This window comes from Megascapheus bottae, chromosome 9 (assembly GCF_031878675.1).
Source record: "Megascapheus bottae isolate mThoBot1 chromosome 9, mThoBot2.hap1, whole genome shotgun sequence".
NCBI lineage: Eukaryota > Metazoa > Chordata > Mammalia > Rodentia > Geomyidae > Megascapheus > Megascapheus bottae.
Window position 1 is genome coordinate 29,457,991 of NC_143517.1, and position 18,835 is coordinate 29,476,825.

The 18,835-nt window shown below is 34.4% G+C and overlaps 1 protein-coding gene across 6 annotated transcripts in view; it reads left to right on the forward strand.

Annotated features, from left to right (window-relative positions):
- The window catches only part of Ralyl (RALY RNA binding protein like), a 597,512-nt gene that overhangs the window by 285,796 nt on the left and 292,881 nt on the right, over positions 1-18,835 (forward strand). For all 6 annotated transcript variants that reach the window (XM_090339006.1, XM_090339002.1, XM_090339000.1 and 3 more), the window contains one exon: positions 9,445-9,723. In XM_090339006.1, coding sequence (XP_090195132.1) covers positions 9,468-9,723 — 256 coding nt within the window. In that variant the 5' untranslated portion in view covers positions 9,445-9,467. The remainder of the gene's footprint in view (positions 1-9,444; positions 9,724-18,835) is intronic.

Genomic DNA, 18,835 nt, shown 5'->3' on the forward strand with positions numbered 1-18,835 from the left:
CATAAAGGGCATTATTTAGGAATACAATGGTAACTCCTTTACACAAATACCTAAAATAATTTTGAAAGTTATTACATAATCTACACTTGCATAGCTGCTTTGCACTCAAATTAGAGAAATTTTCTTCTCATAGTTATAGAGGCTGGGAAGTCCACGACTAAATTGGTTCTGGTGAGAGATTCCTTTTCCTATTTTGTTCATGGACAACCTAACTTTTAGATGTGTTGTCACTTGGAAGTGTTAGAGTAGAAAGACAGACAGATATACAGGAAGAGAGAGATAGAAAGAGATACAAAAGAAACAGTTACAGACACAGAGACTGAGATGGAGAAAGAAAAGAAAAAGAATTCTCTGTTGATATTTTTGATAATGTTTGTTGTTGGTATTTTTGCTTTCCAACCAACTATTAAGTTCAATCTCCAGTGAAAAATATTCATTTACTACTACTCACTGCTTTTATTCAAATCTAGTTCAGATTAAGTTATGTTAGCTCATATTTTTGTGTTAAAAATTATACTGTTCTCTAAATTTATTATGTTGCTCGAAGTTATTTGATGAGAACTTAAATAAATTATTGTCATTTGTCTACTTTCTGAAATTTTCATGAGTTCTATTCACCAGGATTTTAAGCTTCTTCTCTTCCTAAAATCTTTCATACTAATGCATTTTATGTGAAATGTATCGTATCACTCCAATTTCAAGTCTTTATAAAAAACAAGTCATTCTTTTGTTGCTTTATACCAAATAATAGATAAGAAAGATCAATGGAAACAGATTTGTTAGCTTTCTAAAGTATTTCTATAATTATATACTTACTGTTTGAGAACAATAATTTTAAATACAAGGAAGAATTTAACATGAATATAATCTTTTATTATACATGAATAGCAAATTGCTTTGTCGAATGGCAACTCCTTTGTACAACTACTTAAAAATAATTTAGAAACCTATTTTCCCTTGAAGTTCATTTCTTAAGCAAACAGCAAAAGCAAATGAATAGGAAAGTTAACTTTTGCTATGAGTACTATTATTGTTGTAGGAACTGAATTGAAATGCTAATCCAAGTGCTGAAATAATTTTTACAAGTAATATTTTAATTTTCTGCTTAACAAATGATTGAATTTCTGAAGAATCAGTGAATGCTCACTATGCAAATGCCACATATTGAAAATATAATCTGCCAATTTAACAAAGTATAGATTTAACAAATGAAGACAAAGTAATGTTTCTAATGTATTTAAGAGAGCGATAGCTTTTGAAATATATCCGGGAAACTCCAAATAATTCTTTTTTCTTTGATTACCCGAAAATTATTATGTCTGCCTATCTCATCTCTTTTGCAGGGGGGTGGGTGGCTGTACAGAATACTGAACTCAGGGCCATGCTCTTATAAGGCAAGTGATCTGCCAGTTGAACAATCCCCACAATCCCCAGTGCTTTATTATTTTAGTTGATCTTTCAAATTCTTTACCAGGCAAGCCTTGGATTACATGCTCTGGAAACAGTAATGTACATAATTATGCCCAGCCTAATTATTTGTTAAACTTTGATAGTGTGTGTGTGTGTGTGTGTGTGTGTGTGTGTGTGTGTTATGTGTGCCAGTCCTGGGTCTTGAACTCAGGGCATGCATGCTGTCTTTTGCTCAAGTCCAGCACTCTTATGTCTTGAGGAAGAGAACTACTTATGGCCTTTTATGCAGGACAGTTGAGATAACAGCCCCATAGACTTTCTGCTTGATTGGCTTTGAACCATGATCCTCAGATCTTAGCCTCCTGAGTGGTTATGATAACAGATGCAAGCCACTGGCCCCCAGTGAGGGTGTTATTTTTAAGTGCTTCTGGCTCATAATCACCTACTCTCCATTTTCCCTCTCTTTATCTACCCTCCAAAACTAGTTTCATCATTTTCTTCATTCAATTTTCACACATGTATACTAAACATCTTCACTGTATTTATTTTCCTTTCTACTCCCTCACTTGTCTGCCATTCTGATCCCGCTGGTGCCTAGAGGCCACAAACAAGGTTATGTTTCAACACTGAAAGTTTATTTGCCACTACAGACCAGAGAATCTATCTTTTAGTTTATCATTCATTAGCTTTCCCTACTCAACACAAAGAATTGAAGAATACTTACAAGTGGAGGTATGAGAGAAGAGCTAGCAGGTATTAAAACTCCTTTGAGCATGCCCAAGTAGTCACTTTCTTATTCTACTCCTGAAAGTAGTAAACAGTTCAGTCTAGAGAGTAGTTGGATAAGATTAACTGATATTGTCCATCCCTTAAATTTGGAAATTTTATTCTTACTAAATTGGCTAGAGGTCCTTTCAAATCATTTGTGACCTGAAAAAAACTGGAAATGAAGTAAATACCTGTCAAGTTTACAAAAAAAAGGTGGAGTTTTTTTCATGTAATTTTTATTGTAATTAATAGAGGGGTTACATTATATTCACCAGATAGAAGGTGCATTACCTCACAAACATTGATACCCTTTGGTCCCCATTTCCCTTCCCCCACCCCTGCCCCTCATCTTGTTTTCCCCATTCTGTGCAGTTTTTTATGTATGCAATTCTAAGTTGTGCCTAATAGGTTTATTTGATCATATTAAATGAGCATTCAAATAATTAATAATATTAGCATGGAAATTCTGATCATTATATCTTGGCAGCTATAATATAGTTTTTTTCTAAATATTATAGCTTATAAAGAATTGAGCTTCTATTGGTCTTAAAGTTGGAATAACCTTTTTATCCTTTAATATGTATACATTACAATCAGGTGTTAGTGGTTTAATTCTATAATCCTAGCTACTCAAGAGGCTGAGACATGAGGATCATGGATCAAAGCCAGCCCATAAAGTAAAAACCAGCAAGACTCTTCAATTAATTAACCCCCCAAAAGCCAAAAGTGGAGCTGCGACTCAAATGGTAGAGGACTAGCTTTCAGCTCAAAAGCTCAGAGATAGGGCCTAGGCTCAGGGTTCAAGCACACACAAAAACAGTTTGTAGTACTTTTCAAATTCAAATGTTCTACATATATTTAGTTTTAAAAATGGTATCTGACTTGTTTCAGGAAGCATTTTGAGATGTAATATTGGAATCATTAATAGTTTAGTATTTATTTTAGGAATAGTAACAGTGTCATCAGTTATGCTCTGGTGATTTCTTCATTTCAAAACGAACATAGAATAGCTTCCAAAGGAATATTATAATTTTTTCTTCAATTTGTAGAATTATTTATTTTTCCATGAAGATTTGCTTCCATTAGTTTATTCTAAATGTTTTCATCTTTTTCTAATTCTAAGCATATTATATGCTAACATGTTTAATGAAAGAAGTTATATGATGTGTAGATGTACATGACATTACCAATATTTTGAAAATCACTGTGCTCTTATGTATGCTGAGAAATTAATTACATGTCTGCTGAGTTCTTATATATTTTAATGATTAATTCAGATTTACCAGATTAAGAGTTTTTGTGATCTTCTCAGTTGAATATTATCTCTTTCTCTGTCCCTCCTCTCTGTCTCTTTTTTGTTTTTCATCTTTTGTTCTCAGAAATTACAACCTCAGTTTATGTTTATGCCATTTTTTGTTTTACATTATATTACAATATTTACCTAAGGTTAGCTCTACATTCCAGCAGGTTTAAAGGCCAAGGACTCAGCCTTTTTGGGTAGAGTTACACATTAGAACATGACCTTGTTTTAACAAAGGAAAAATAGAAGCTGATTTCCTCAAGTTACACATACCACATTGCAAAAAGTTATGTCATACTACTAAATATAATTTTGAGTGATATAAATAGAGAATCTGTCACCACAGAAAGTTCTATAAAATAGTAGTTTAATATTTTAATTTTCATTTTTCAGGACCATTAATAAATACACCTTAACTCCATACAAAATTCCAAACTAAAAAGTATTTTTATTTAATAAAATCATTTAATCCTTTTCCTTTCTGTTTCGTTGTCACATTTTTTGCCTATGTTTTCCATGTTTTTTCATTAGAATGGCAGTATTTTCCCAGAGACCTAACATTACTCTATTTTTCTCTTTCTCACTGTTTTTTCACTAATACGTTTACAATGAATCTCTAATGGTTTTCTATGTGTTTATTCTCCTTAAAATCCAATAAGTTATACATATATAGCTATGTGTGTGTCTGTGTGTACATGTGTGTGTGCATGTATATATGTATGGCAATTGAGAGATAAACCTATACATCATTTTATATATATACTTATATATAGCTTACAGCTATTCACTGAGCAGTCTGAAGTGCTATTAAAAATTTTGTCTTAGTGCTTTCTTTCTATATGTTATGTATTCTCTGTGCAACTTCAAATGTACATATTTTTCTTATGCAGTCATATCACCTGTTGTAGTGGGCAGCTAGTAAATTTTGTTTAAAATTGAAGCATAACAATTCTTCAAAAATTCCATTTGATTCATTCTTTTTTAATATATTTTTATTGTAATTAATAGAAGGGTTACATGATATTTTCCAGATAGATAGTACATTAATTCCCATACATTGATACCCTTTCACATGTCTTGGTCCCCATTTCCCTCCCCCCCCCACTCCCACCCCTCATCTTGTTTTCCCCCGTTCCCTATCCAATTTCAAATAACCAAATACAAATATATCCAATATATCAGGTAACAAAGTGAGATACTGTAACAATATGAGATAACCAAGGGACAGCAAAAGAGATGAGAGATAACATAGTACCTTAAGAACAACAATCATTCATTATATGGCTTATGTTTCTATATCCTAGAGATCCTTTCATTTAGCGTTCTACTATATGGCCTTTTGTATCAAGGTTTAGCTCTATTGCAATTCTCTGCTAGGAGAGCCCAAGGTTTCTACTGATCATGACAAATGAGGGAAACTATTGAGTCTAAGTTCCTTTGAGTCTGGCTTACTTCACTTAATATGATCTTTTGAAAAAGGAAATTAAAGCAGAACTGAGGAAATGGAAAAACCTCCCATGCTCCTGGATTGGAAGAATCAATATCATGAAAATGACAATCTTGCCATGGGCTATCTACAAATTCAACGCAATACCCATCAATATCCCAATGGCATTCTTGAAAGAAATAGAAGAGGCAATCCAAAATTTCATATGGAATAATAAAAGACCCCATATAGCAAAAACACTTCTTAGCAGAAAGAACAGCACAGGAGGAATTTCAATACCAAACTTTAGACTCTATTACAGAGCTATAATTATCAAAACAGCTTGGTACTGGCACAAGAAGAGGCCTGAAGACCAATGGAATAGAACTGAAGACTCAGATATTAAACCACAGACCTATGGCCACCTAATCTTTGACAAGGGAGCCAAAAAAATAGAATGGAAGAAAGTTGTGCTGGCAGAACTGGTTAAGCATAAGCAGAAAACTAAAGTTGGATCCTTCTTTGTCACCCTGTACTAGAATTAACTCCAAATGGATCGAAGACCTGGAGGTAAAAGCTGACAGTCTGAAAATTTTACAAGAAGGAATAGGAGATACAGTAGACCTCCTTAGCACAGGTCGAAACTTTCTTAATAAGGACCAAGAATCACAACAAATCAGAGAAAGGTTGAATAAGTGGGACAGCATTAAACTGCAGAGCTTTTGTATGGCAAAGGACATAGCTATTAAACTAATTAGGAAGCCTACAGAGTGGGAGAAGATCGTCACCCACCATACAACAGACAAAGGCCTCAATCTAAAATATATCAACAGCTCAAAAAATTGAATAACTCCAAAACTAATCTCCAAAGTAACAACCATCCCATTAAAAGGTGGGCCAAAGACTTAAAGAGAGTCTTCTCTGAAGAAGAAATAAAAATGGCCTATAGACACATAAGAAATGCTCATCATCTCTGGCCATAAAAGAAATGCAAATCAAAACAACTCTGAGATTCCACCTCACTCCAGTTAGAATGGCCAGGATCAAGAAAACTAATAACAACAGATGCTGGAGGGGATGTGGCCAAGAGGGATCACTACTACACTGTTGGTGGGAGTGCAAACTTGTTCAACCACTATGACAAGCAGTATGGCAGTTCCTCAAAAGACTAAACATAGAACTCCCCTATGACCCAGCAATTCCATTACTTGACATTTACCCAATCATCCAGAAACAAGGGCACACTAAATCCACCAGCACTACAATGTTCATTGCAGCACTATTTACCATAGCAAAGATATGGAACCAACCAGATGTCCCTCAGTCGATGAGTGGATCAACAAGATGTGGTATTTGTACACAATGGAATTCTATGCTGCTGTCAGAAAGAATGACATTGCCCCATTTGTTAGGAAATGGAAAGACTTAGAAAAGACAATTTGATTCATTCTTACATCTTTTATTTCTCTCTTGTGCATGGGTCAAGTTTGTTAAATTTTGTAATGTCTGCTAGAGATTTTGGTGCTAAACACGGTGTATTTCATGCTGCTGGGCTCTGGTTTTAAAACAAGCAAGCTTTTCTCTCAGGCATTTGGGTTGTTTTAAGGTGATCATCTTACTTTTACATTTTGCTAGGATGGCCCCAGAGTGTCTTTAACTCTAGAAGTCATTTACCCCTATTACCAGATCCAATTCTCTCAGTGTCTAATGTCAATGTTCCCTGGAGTCAGCTTGGACCCGTCAGTGTTTCTGGAAATGGACTGAATGATTCACGTCTTTTGTGGGACTTTGGACTCATTAGTTCACAAACTTCCAGTAGCTTTCTAACCTGGTATCTGTTATTTTATCCTTGGCAAGTATGTCTTATGAGTCATCATGTATTCAGAAAATTTGTGTATATATTTCTCTGTAACACTCCCTTGCCTCAAGAAAACTGCAGGATAAAATCCCAGTTTCTCAGGGAAATCACTGTCTCTGCCTGCAATCTGTCCTTACTGAGCCATTCTCTACTGTTGTATGACCAGAAAACCAGGGCTATCCCAGGCCTCACATTTTTTTCTTTCAGGTTTTATGGCTCTATGCTGTTTGTAGCTTAATAAAACACTTGCTTCTTCCACATTTACCCAGTAGTAAAGCTGTGTAAGTTACAAAGTTGAATTTAGTCCTTGTAGTACCATCAGAGCTCCAAGTGGAAGTCCTTCTTCCACTGACTGAATATTCATGTAATAGAGACACCTATGCTAAGTAGTACAGTAATAATAAAGTAATAAAACACTGTAATCAAGTCAAGCCTTCATTTAGAGAAAGTTGTAATAATAATATGCAACCACAGCAACACAAGTCTTTCATTATCTTAAATACTGATAGACACTTGCAACTCTGTCTCTGTGTATTAGTCACATGCAGACTATTGGGGAGCTTAGCATTAGTTATTAATTACAATTACAGATTGGCAGATTGAATTTAGTAATGAGAGTCATTCACATGAAGTTAAAGAATACTGTCAGATGTCAACTACTGGCATTTAGAAGAATAATTCACAGGAGAAATATTCTTCAAATTACACAGGCCTGAATACCACTGCAAATGCAGATCACTGAACTGATAAGCCATAGGTCTGAACTATTCTCTTGATTTTTATTTGCATTTTAACCAGTCTATCTCTGTCTAGGTCAGATAATTTGTCAGCCATAAGAATGTTTGTCTTTGAAAGTATCAGCAGTAAGTCATTTCCAAAAATATTTATCACAAGACAGGAAAAAAGAAATTAATGATTTTTGTGTATTGCCATATACTTCTAAGAAAAGGCATCTATACATAAAGAAACAATCCTTTTTGTATTCTTAAACCTTCTTCTATTTCTTATATGTTCAAGCATTTGTCATAAGATATGCAACAGCTCAACCTTCAATATTTTTCATTTATAATTCTAATGGAAAATTTAAAAGGAATCATGTAAATATAGCTACATTGAAACATTGCAAGGCAGCATGTTCCTGTTTCTAATCCTGTCTTATTCTTAAATTCCACATAAATGGCTTAAAGTTTTGTTTACTAAATCAAATTTTATTATAAGGACATTCATTCAATGCTGAGGGTCCACTTGGAACACAGCTTCTATAACCTTAGATTCAATAATGAATGGTATTATTCAAAACATTTCTGTTATCTGACTGCTCTTGATTTCAGAAGTACCTTGTTAAAATGCATAGTATGTGAAAATTTAAGCATATCCAATTTACATGCCTTTAAGACTTCTACCAACTTAAAGCTTAATTTAGAAATGTCATTTAAAGTGATTCTTAAAAATCAGATGCACTTGTTACTTTTATAGCCATGATATTTTTAAGGATTGTCTTTCTATAAATATGTAATTGTCACTGACAAAATATATCAATTAGCCAATGTTCATCAATATCAGAAGATGTAAACCTAGAAATGTTAGTTTTAGCTGGATGTGGTGGCTCACGCCTGTAATCCTAGTTATTCAGTTCAAAGCCAGACCAGGCACTAAAGAATATGAGACTCTTATCTCCAGTAAATCATTAGAAAATAGAAAGTGGCACTGTGGCTCAGGGGTAGAGCTATATATAGTCTTGAACTGAAGAGCTCAGGGATAGCTCCCAGGCTCAGAGTTCAAGCTCCATGACCCACAAAAAAATGATTTTACTAATAGTTCCTTAAATTCATAGTTATTATAGAAGATAATGCCTGGAAAAATACAGACAATAAATATTGTTAAATACATTTTAGGACTTTCAGACTAAATCTGTTACATGCTAGAGCATTGAGAAATGAAGTACAATTAAGCATTTTCTCAATCTTGAAAAACATCTTTTAAACATATTAGTGGTACTTAGGCAGTGAAGGAGCTCTTAATTTAAGGGATAAAATTTTAGCAGCTACTCAGCCTTGCTAATTTTCTGATCATTGAACAGTGGCTACACAACTTTTTTCCTTTATGTGTTTATTTTAAGCTGACATATTTTGGTCCAGTTAAATGGCATATACCAATTTCTGGTAAAAAATCTCTCATTTTCAAACTTGTACAATCATCATGTTAAATTTTCTAACTGAACTTCCAATGTTAATGCCTTATTTTTTCTCTAACACAGCCTTTGATGGAATCAATTCTGCTATGGTTCTGATGCTAAAACTAATACATATTCCTGTTAAAATGTGGAAATTTAAGGTTAAAATTTTTTCATTTATAGGGTAATGCAGTTTATTCCTCAAATTAGGTTTTGGAACCCAGGTATATTTAAAAGTAAAAACAACTCCAAAATGTTTTGTCATAACATGATAATGAACTGAGCCATTGATTTAAAACAATACTAAGTAATTTTGTGACTTTTTCTACTGTTCTTAGCCATGCAATGTATTCCTTTTACATTTCTAATTTTCTTTTCAAGAAAATCAGAACAACTTAGGGACTGATGTTTTCCCGAGCACGGTATTGAAACTGTTTAAAATCCAGTGATACCTACTGAATGCAATTATGTACTTTCTGATTATTTGTGTTTCTTTCTTTTTGTTTAAGGATTCAAACAAGCTGAGCCAACCATGACTGGCAAAACACAGACCAGCAATGTCACCAACAAGAATGATCCCAAGTCTATCAACTCCCGTGTTTTCATTGGCAATCTGAATACAGCCATTGTTAAGAAAGTTGATATCGAGGCCATTTTCTCAAAGTATGGAAAAATAGTGGGATGCTCCGTTCACAAAGGTTATGCGTTTGTACAGTACATGAGTGAGCGACACGCAAGAGCCGCTGTGGCTGGGGAAAATGCTAGGATCATTGCAGGCCAACCACTTGGTAAGTAATTGCCATTGTTAAAGATTCTGGTGTCTGCATATGGCTTCAGTATTTTCTAAGCTAACAGCATGATCACTTCTATCACTTCCTTAATTACTAATAGTGTTTAATAATGTTGCTTTTTTGCTTCCATATTGCTTGATAACTAGGTGTTGTATATATTTTCTGCATATGTAGACTTGAAACCAAAGATATTTTGTAAAATATAGTATTTCCACTAATCCTAAAAGAATCATGAAAAGGATACATTTCTGTCATAGTTTACTTGATATGGCATGCATCTTCCACAAAACAGTACACTAATTACTCCAACAATAAAATTAAAAAAAACACTATGCTAAGCAAAAAAAGACTTCTCTTGATTTCTCTGAGACACTATATTATTTGCTTAATTTTGAGTAAGTAAGGGAAAAAAGTAAAAAATATATACTTTCTAAGACTGGAAAAGCCTTGAGAAAGTCCAAGGACAGTGCTCAGGTCCTGAGTTCAAGCCCCAGGACTGGCAAAATAAAGAAAAAGAAAAGATAAGATAAAACTATAATCTGAAACCAAAGGAGAAAATATTTTATAACTTAATCTAAAGACAAACAAATTAAAGTGTCTTTCACTATTTTTTCACATGATAGAAATCATCATCACTGTATCATTTATTTCCTAATTCATAATTAAAAACCAATATTTTATAAATGAGTAATATAATTAATAACTACTTTGATGTTGCAAAAAGGAGAGTCACTGACAGGTGAAAGATAGGGAGTAATTTGTTGAAATATCATGTATTGAATCTCCCATCAGTGAGATGGATGGATGAGTATGACACAATACAAGAAACAAACACCTTCTACGAGTCTACTCTTAGAGATGAAAAGGGCAAAAAGAATTAAAAATAGTGGTAGCTGGACCAACCTTAACATCTGGCACTGTGGGTGAGAAAGAGCAGAAAGATTCAAGAACAAGTGATCCATTTCTGGATTTGGTTCTGTTAGATGGTTTTGCAAATTTTGAAAAAAAATTGACATAAAGCAATGAGTTCAGAATTGAATATATACTATTACAATGCATGTGTGTGCCTAAAGATATTCAAGTTTACGTGTTAGTAAAACATCTTGTACACACAGGTCCAAAATCAGACAAGAAAATTGGGCTGAGGTTGTTGATTATGGGACAACACAAATAGTTTTAAACTTATAAACCTGGATAGTTTCATCATAAAGAGATCTGTAAAGGAAGATGTGACCAAAAAAGAACTTTTCTGGGAAGCACTCTTTAACGGTCCAAAGCAGAACCTTTCCTGGGTTCTTCCATGGTCACATTTCTGCATTTCCTCCTGTGTTCTGGCCTTCAGATTTGGTCAGTGAGCTGGGCAGCTTATTTTCCTCTACCTCCGACTTGCTCCAATGCTCAGTATGGGCTCCTCTCTTAGTATAGCATTCCATATGAACCAAACCTATGCCTATAACAAGGCTGCTATCATCTCAGCTCTAGCTGATGCTGTGTCCAGTCATCCTTCGCCCTCGACTTCTCCAGCACAGTTGTTCTTCAATAGTGACAGTATCTGGCAGGTGGATGCATGTGTGATCACTGGATGCTTTTGCATCCCAAGCAGGTCCTGAACGCAGCTCTCATCATAGTCATAGTAATAGTCAAGGCTAAAGAAGTCAACAATTTTATATACTGTGTGAGCAATGGCTCCATCACAGAAATCCTGGTCAAAGATCCAGTGAAGCTGGGAACATTGACCTAGAAAAGAAGAAGGCATATTAGGAGTTTCAGAAGGCTGCAAGTGAGGTAGACAGAAGAGATTGGACAAAAATTAAATCAGGCCCAGGAATCCAGGAGTCAGCTAGCCTGCTTTTAGTATATGAATTAGTGGATTTTGTGTGGCAACTTCTTCCTCATTGCAATGATGTGGAAGTTGTGAAACCCTTAGGAGTTGAATCCTAATAGGAAACAAGACTGGTCCTCTCTTGCTCTAGTTGCCTGTCAGTTTCATATGAAGTTTCCATACTCTAATGCTTCTGCTGTGGTTCCTTCAACTGGGCCTTTCACCAAAGGGGGTACAGTGTGTCTATCATGTCATCATGTTGCAAATCAGCTCTGGGTATTTCTTTCTTTCTTTCTCTTTCTTTCTTTCTTCTCTCTCTCTCTGTCTCTCTCTGTCTCTGTCTCTCTCTGTCTCTGTCTCTGTCTCTCTGTCTCTCTCTCTGTCTCTCTGTCTCTCTCTCTGTCTCTGTCTCTCTCTCTGTCCCTCCCTCCCTCCCTCCCTCCCTCTCTCTCTCTCTCTCTCTCTCTCTCTCTCTCTCTCTCTCTCTCTCTCTCTCTCTCTCTCTCTCTCTCTCTCTCTCTCTCTCTCTCTCTCTCTCTCTCTCTCTCTCTCTCTTTGCCAGTCCTGGACTTGGGCTCAGGGCCTGAGCACTGTCCTTGGGCTTTCGCAAGGCTAGAGCTCTACCACTTTAGCCACAGTACCACTTTTGGCTTTTTTCTATATATGTGGTACTGAGGAATTGAACCCAGGTCTTCATGCATGCTATGCAAGCACTCTACCACTAGGCTAAACTCCCAGCCCAGCTCTGGGTATTTTTGCTCAATTGGTAGTACTATGAAAAGGCAGAATACAACTTTTTTATTGAAAATAGATGAGTTACAGTTACATAATCAGGCCAAGAATACATTTTCTTTGGAAAATATCACCCCTTCCCTTGTTATCTCCCAATATCCCCTCCCATCCCATCCACAAATTATACTGCATAGCTCATTTTCAACCTGGTGTCCAGTGAATATCATTACTGTATTTTTTACACTTTGTCTCTTAATTTCTTTGCACACCGAAAGACATACCAACAAACAAGACAACAAAGAAAAAGAAATGAAAAGAAAAACAGAAAACCTCATTTCCATTTCCTGGAGTTCATTTTGATAAGTATTATTTTGTATAATCAGATGCACATAAGCATTGTGCCTGGCTGGTCCTTTCCTAAAAATGTCTTCCTTTTCTCTCACTGTGTGTGATTGCTAAAGACTTTTATAATTTATTATGTCCTGGTGTATTTTAGATCTAGCTTCTGCATATGAAAGACAACACATACTGTTATTTTCTCTGACCTTGGGTTACCTCACTTAACATGATTTATTCCAAGTCTATACATTTTCCTGCACATGACATAATATTATTCTTTCAACTGGCTGTGAAAAATTAGATTGCATTTAGGTACCATATGTTTTGGATTTACTCATTTGTTGTAGGACATATGGACTGTTTCCACAATTTGGCTATTGTGAATAGTGCAGCAATGAACATGAATGTATAAGTGTCTTCATGGTATACTGGCTTTTGATGTTCTAGGTAGTTGGTCAGGAGTGATATGTCTGGGTCATAGGGAAGGACAGATGTTTAGCTTTGTGAGGAAGGCCAATATGCTGTCTAGATGGTTATATCAGTTTACATTCCCACCAACAATTTAATAGACTTTCTTTCCCACTACTTTCTCATAAACATTTCTTGTGTTCAAATTTACAATCACAGATGGAATCATAGAGTTGTTTTTGCTTGCATTTCCTTTATGATGAACATTTCCTCTGAATTTCTTTGCTATCCCTGTCTTCTAAGAAGTCTCTCCTTAACTTCTTTGCCCATTTAGTGATTTGTTTATTAGTTTGGAAAGGGCTTAATTTCTTGAGCTCCTTGTATATTTTAGATATTAGGCCTTTATCTGATATATTGCTGATAAAGACCTCTCAGTCTGTTGGCTGTCTTTCTGGTTTGGTAACTATGTCCTTTACTGTGCAGAAACATTTTAGTTTGATTTGATTGTGTTTGTCAAGCCACTCTCCTATGTGCTATGTTTCTGTGACTCCTTTTTTTTTGATGTTAGGATAATGTATAGAGGGGTTACAGTTACATTCGTCTGATAGTAGGTGCATTACTTCTCACACATTGATACCCCTTCTCATGTTTTTGTCCCCATTTCTCTCCCCCCATACCCTCTCAATTATCTTGTTTTCTCCCCTTTCCTATTTCAAATAAATGTATACACGATACACCAGTATATACAAATATATTGTATATACTTAAGTCAAATATAGTAACAAAATGAGACTAACCATAAGGGCAAAAAAGGAGAAGAGATATAACATGGTACATTAAGAACAACAATCACATAGGAGGGAAATGGGGACCAAGACATGAGAAAAGGTATCAATGTATGTGAATTAATGCACCTTCTATCTGGCAAATATAATGTAACCCTTCTATTAATTACAATAAAAATATATGAAAAAGAATAACAATCACAAAAGATAAACCTCTTGTTTCCATATCCTAGAGTTCCTTTCATTTAGTCTCATCCTATATGGCCTTATGTATATATGTTTTGAGCTATTGTAACTCTCTGCTAGGAGAGTCCTAGATGTATACTAATTATTACAAATGAGGGAAACTATTGAGTATATTCCTTTGTGTCTGGCTTACTTTACTTAATATAATTTTTCCAGGTTTTTCCATTTCCTTACAAATAGGGCTATTTAATTCTATCTGATGGCAGCATAGAATTCCATTGTGTATAAATACCACACTTATTGATCCAACCATCTACTGAAGGGCATCTGGGCTGGTTCTATATTTTCACTCTGGTAAATAATGCTGTAATGAACATAGGTTATGCTAGTGGCTTAAGTATGTCCTTGTTTCTGAACTTTTGGGTAAATGCCAAGGAGTGGAATTACTGGATCACATGGGAACTGTATGTTTAGTCTTTTGAGAAATCACCATACTGCTTTCCATAGTGGTTGAATGAGCTTATACTCCCACCAAGTGTGGTAGAGATCCCTCCTGGCCACACCCCAACAGCATCTACGGTTATTAGATTTCTTCATCATGGCCATTCTAACTCTAGTGAGGTGGGATCTCAAATTTGTTTTAATTTGCATTTCTTTTTTATCAGATAACAAGGTAAGATACTGTAACAACATTAGATAACCAAAGGGCAACAAAAGAGAAGAGAAATAATATAGTACATTATGAACAACAATCACACAAGATAAAGTTCTTGTTTCCATATCCTGGAGGTCCTTTCATTTAGCCTCATCCTACTTGGCCTTATTTATCTAGGTTTCTAATTTGCATTTCTTTTATGGCCAAAGATGTGGAGCATTTCTTCATGTGTCTATAGGCCATTCTCACTTCCTATACAGAGAAATCTCTCTTTCAGTCTTTAACCCACCTTTTAATGGCATGGTTGTTTCTTTGAAGACTTATTTTGGAATGATTTAATTATTTAGTTGTAGATATATTTAAATATGAGGCTCTTGTATGGCTAGTAAAGATCTTCTCCGACTCTTTGGGCTTTCTATTTAACTTGCTAGTTCTCTCCTTGCCATAAAGAAGCTTTGCAGTTTAATGCAGTCTCATTTGGCTGTGACTCCTTTTTTAAAAATATTTCTCCCTGTGCCTGTGAGATCTAGTATTTCTCCTTCTCCCTCCTGCTAAGTAGCTCAAAGTTTCAGATCTGATTTTGAGGTCTTTGATTCACTTTGAGTTGATATTTATGCAGGGTGACAAAACGGGATCCACTTTTAGTTCTCTGCATATGGATAACCATTTTTCTCAAAACCAGTTATTGAAGAGGGCTGTCTTTCTTTACCACTGTGTACCTTTTGTGCCCCAATCAAATATCAGATAACTGGTAATTTTATAATTTTATTTGTGGGTCTTTTAGTCTGTTCCATTGTTCATTGGGTTTATTTTTGTGACAATACCAAAATGTTGTTTGTTATTATAGCTCTATAGTAGAGTGTGAGGTGTGCAATGATCATACCCCCAGCATTACTTTTGACCCTAGAATTGCTTTGGCTATTTGATATTTTGCAGTTCCATTTGAATTCTTAGATTGTTTTCTTTATCTCAGCAAAGAACTTCATTGGGATTTTGATGGGGATTGCATTAAATTTGTATGTCATTTTTTTGCAATATGGCCTTTTTTGTTTGCTTTCTTGTATTTTTTATTTTATTGTAATGTATAGAGGGGTTACAGTTATATTCTCCAGATAGTAGGTGCGTTACTTCTCACACATTGATACCCTTTCTCATGTTTTTGTCCCCATTTCCCTGCCCCACACCCCTCCCATCAGCCATTTTAAAAATATTCATTCTACCTATCCATGAACATAGAAGGTATTTTAGTTTCCTTGTGTCATCTTAGATTTCTTTTTTCAAACTTTTATAGTTTTCACTACAAGCGTCTTTTGCTCCTTTGGTTAAGTTTATTCCTAGATTTTATCTTTTGTTTATTATGGGTGGAGTTGTTTTCCTGATAACCCTCTCTGCTTGTGCATTATTGACTTCTGATTTTTGTGGGTTAATTTTGTTTTCTACTGCTTTGCCAAAACATTGGATGAACTATTACCAAACCTGCAATAGAGTTCTTTTCAGTGGATTTTCCTGTTTTTGGCTCACAGATAATGGTAGAGGCATTCACTTTCCACTTGAATAGCAAAGAAAATTGACCTTGCCAGTTTTCATTGCCTGTCTTTAAGAGCTGTCCAGTGGTGGAAATATTCCACAAACCAATTGCAAGTTAATTATTGCAGGGCTCACTAGTAGGATTTTAGTCACTTGATTGTAATATGCCTATATGTTTTAAATAAGGAATTCAATATGTCTAGCTGCAGTATAAAGTATTCTACAAATTTCAGAAGAAACATCTGACACAAAATGCCATCAGTAACGAATTCTGATCTTCAGACATTTAAATAAGAATATATTTTATATCCCTTCCAAATTCTTATGAGATAGAGTTTTAAAGTGTTGCCCCTCAGTCATGGCCACAGTGCAATTGTTGGTCTTGATTTTTGAGGCCTATACTGTGCTTTGTAATATGTTAGAATCATTTCTACTTTCAACCAGTAATGTAACAATGTATCTAAATATTATGGAATGTTTCCTAGAAGGCAAATATCACCCCAACTTAGAAAGTCACTATTTTAGAATAATCAGATCAAAATTCCATAATAAAGTCTATTGATTTTCTACAATGTCTCTGTTTTAGATAACTGCATTAAACCAATATTTTCAATTATTTTGAATACTTCAATTGTTGAATACTTTCAATTATTTTGAATACTTTCAATTATTTTGAATTCTTACAAACCTAAGCCTTTCCCAATTGTACTGAAAATAAAACTCAATATGAACACAAGAGAAAGTCCATCATATTAATTTATTTATGTCATGTACCATTTGTGTCGCTAGTTTGTTCTCATTTTAACAGCACCAATTTGGAATGGATAATGGTACATCCTACCTACCTACTCAGAATGTTGATACCTGAAAATGGAGCTTTGAAGCGACCTAAGGAGAAACTTCATTTCCAATAAAACCTAGTAAAAATCGGAGCCAGAATATGAGGTCCAAAGTTAAAATCTTGTGACTTCACAAACAACCAATAAAAGAAAAAACAAAGAACAAGAATAATTTGATCTATTTATACAGATGATACAGCTATTGAACCTAAAGATTTTAAACTAAAGTTTAACTGAGTTTTTTTAATTCCATTTTTTCATTTGTATATTTAAATAACTGCCTATTAGTGGTGTGACTTTTTTGCCCATTTGAATTTTTCCATTCATACATGTCTGAACACCAGGAGAAATTGAGCAGTGAAATGCCTCAGAAGACCATTATTTAAAAAATACTGAGTTCTGAGCTTACTCAATCTCTGAATTTTCAAATATATAGTATTCTAAAATATCCTATAAATCTCATTTAAAACAAAAAAAAATCATAGCATCTCTATAAAATGCAAAGGTTGTGTCCTGCAGCTATCCTATTCCATTTCAATGAGTACTATTCTTTTGCATATGCCTTCAGGTGCAAATTAGGTTCCATGTCTAAATCTGTAGGATAACCTGTAAGGATAGAATGACCAAGGGTTTATCATAAAATGACAAATCCAGATAATCAATTTCAACAACATATTATTTAATGACTACCTAAATACTTAATAAACAGCACCTTTAGAAAATACTCTTTCTATAATCATATTGCCTTTGTCCTGATGATAAACAAGCAAAATGTTAGCATTCACCTCACTGCATACAATCACAATGTCTCAATATGATAACTTAACCAGGCTTTTACTTCTGAAGAGATGAATTAACTACTAACCTTTAACTTGAACAGTAGTGTAAACAAACAAATGAAGATATTCGAATAAGGAAATCTTTGGATTTTTTTAATCTTCAAAATTATAAATTATTCTAATTTCTGTCTACTAATCAACTCCAATAAAGCTTCATACATTGAACATGCTATTTTCTAACATATTTAATACTGCATAGTTAGCAAATTTAGAATGTACATATGCATTTGGTTAAAAACTCCCTTTACAAGTTTGTAGAAGCTTGAATTGAATACAATTAATAAAATTGCCAACTATCTAACACGGGTTACTTTTTTTTCTCCTCATAGTTAATACAAATATGCAGCAAATAAATATTGGTAGCTTATAATAGTGACATTCTTATATTTATAGACCATTTTCCCTAATCAACCTTCTAAAGAATTTTAATGTGTGCTCTACTAATTTTTAAACTGTCTTTCCAACACCATTTATCAAAACTAGAGAGTAGACCAAATTAATAAATTTTATTTTATCCATAACAAATCCTATAAGTATACTCAATGTTAAGTAAAATATGTTTTCATAAGGACAAAAATATCATCACTTCTTGGTAATGTTTTCCTAAACTGAAATAAATTATTCTTGGTTGATCTATCCAAAAAAAAATACACATACTGTCTGGTAATAATTTAAGAATTCCTCATCCTCATTCTTTACCGTCATCAGTTAATAAGTGTTAAAAAAAAAAAAAGAACCCACAACTCTGTAGACTATAAAGCACAACATGTATCTCATGTTTTCAGTAATTAAACAGAGCTATTTAAAATGTTGTAAACAACGGCTAATTAGTAAACTTCTACGATAGAATGAATTGCACAACCAATGGTCTGTCAGGTAGGGAAATGCGTGAGCCCGTGGATGATGAAAAGCTGGGATACTTAGATTTATGCTGCTAAAATTGGCTATTTTACTTGATCGTTGAGCCTTAATTATGG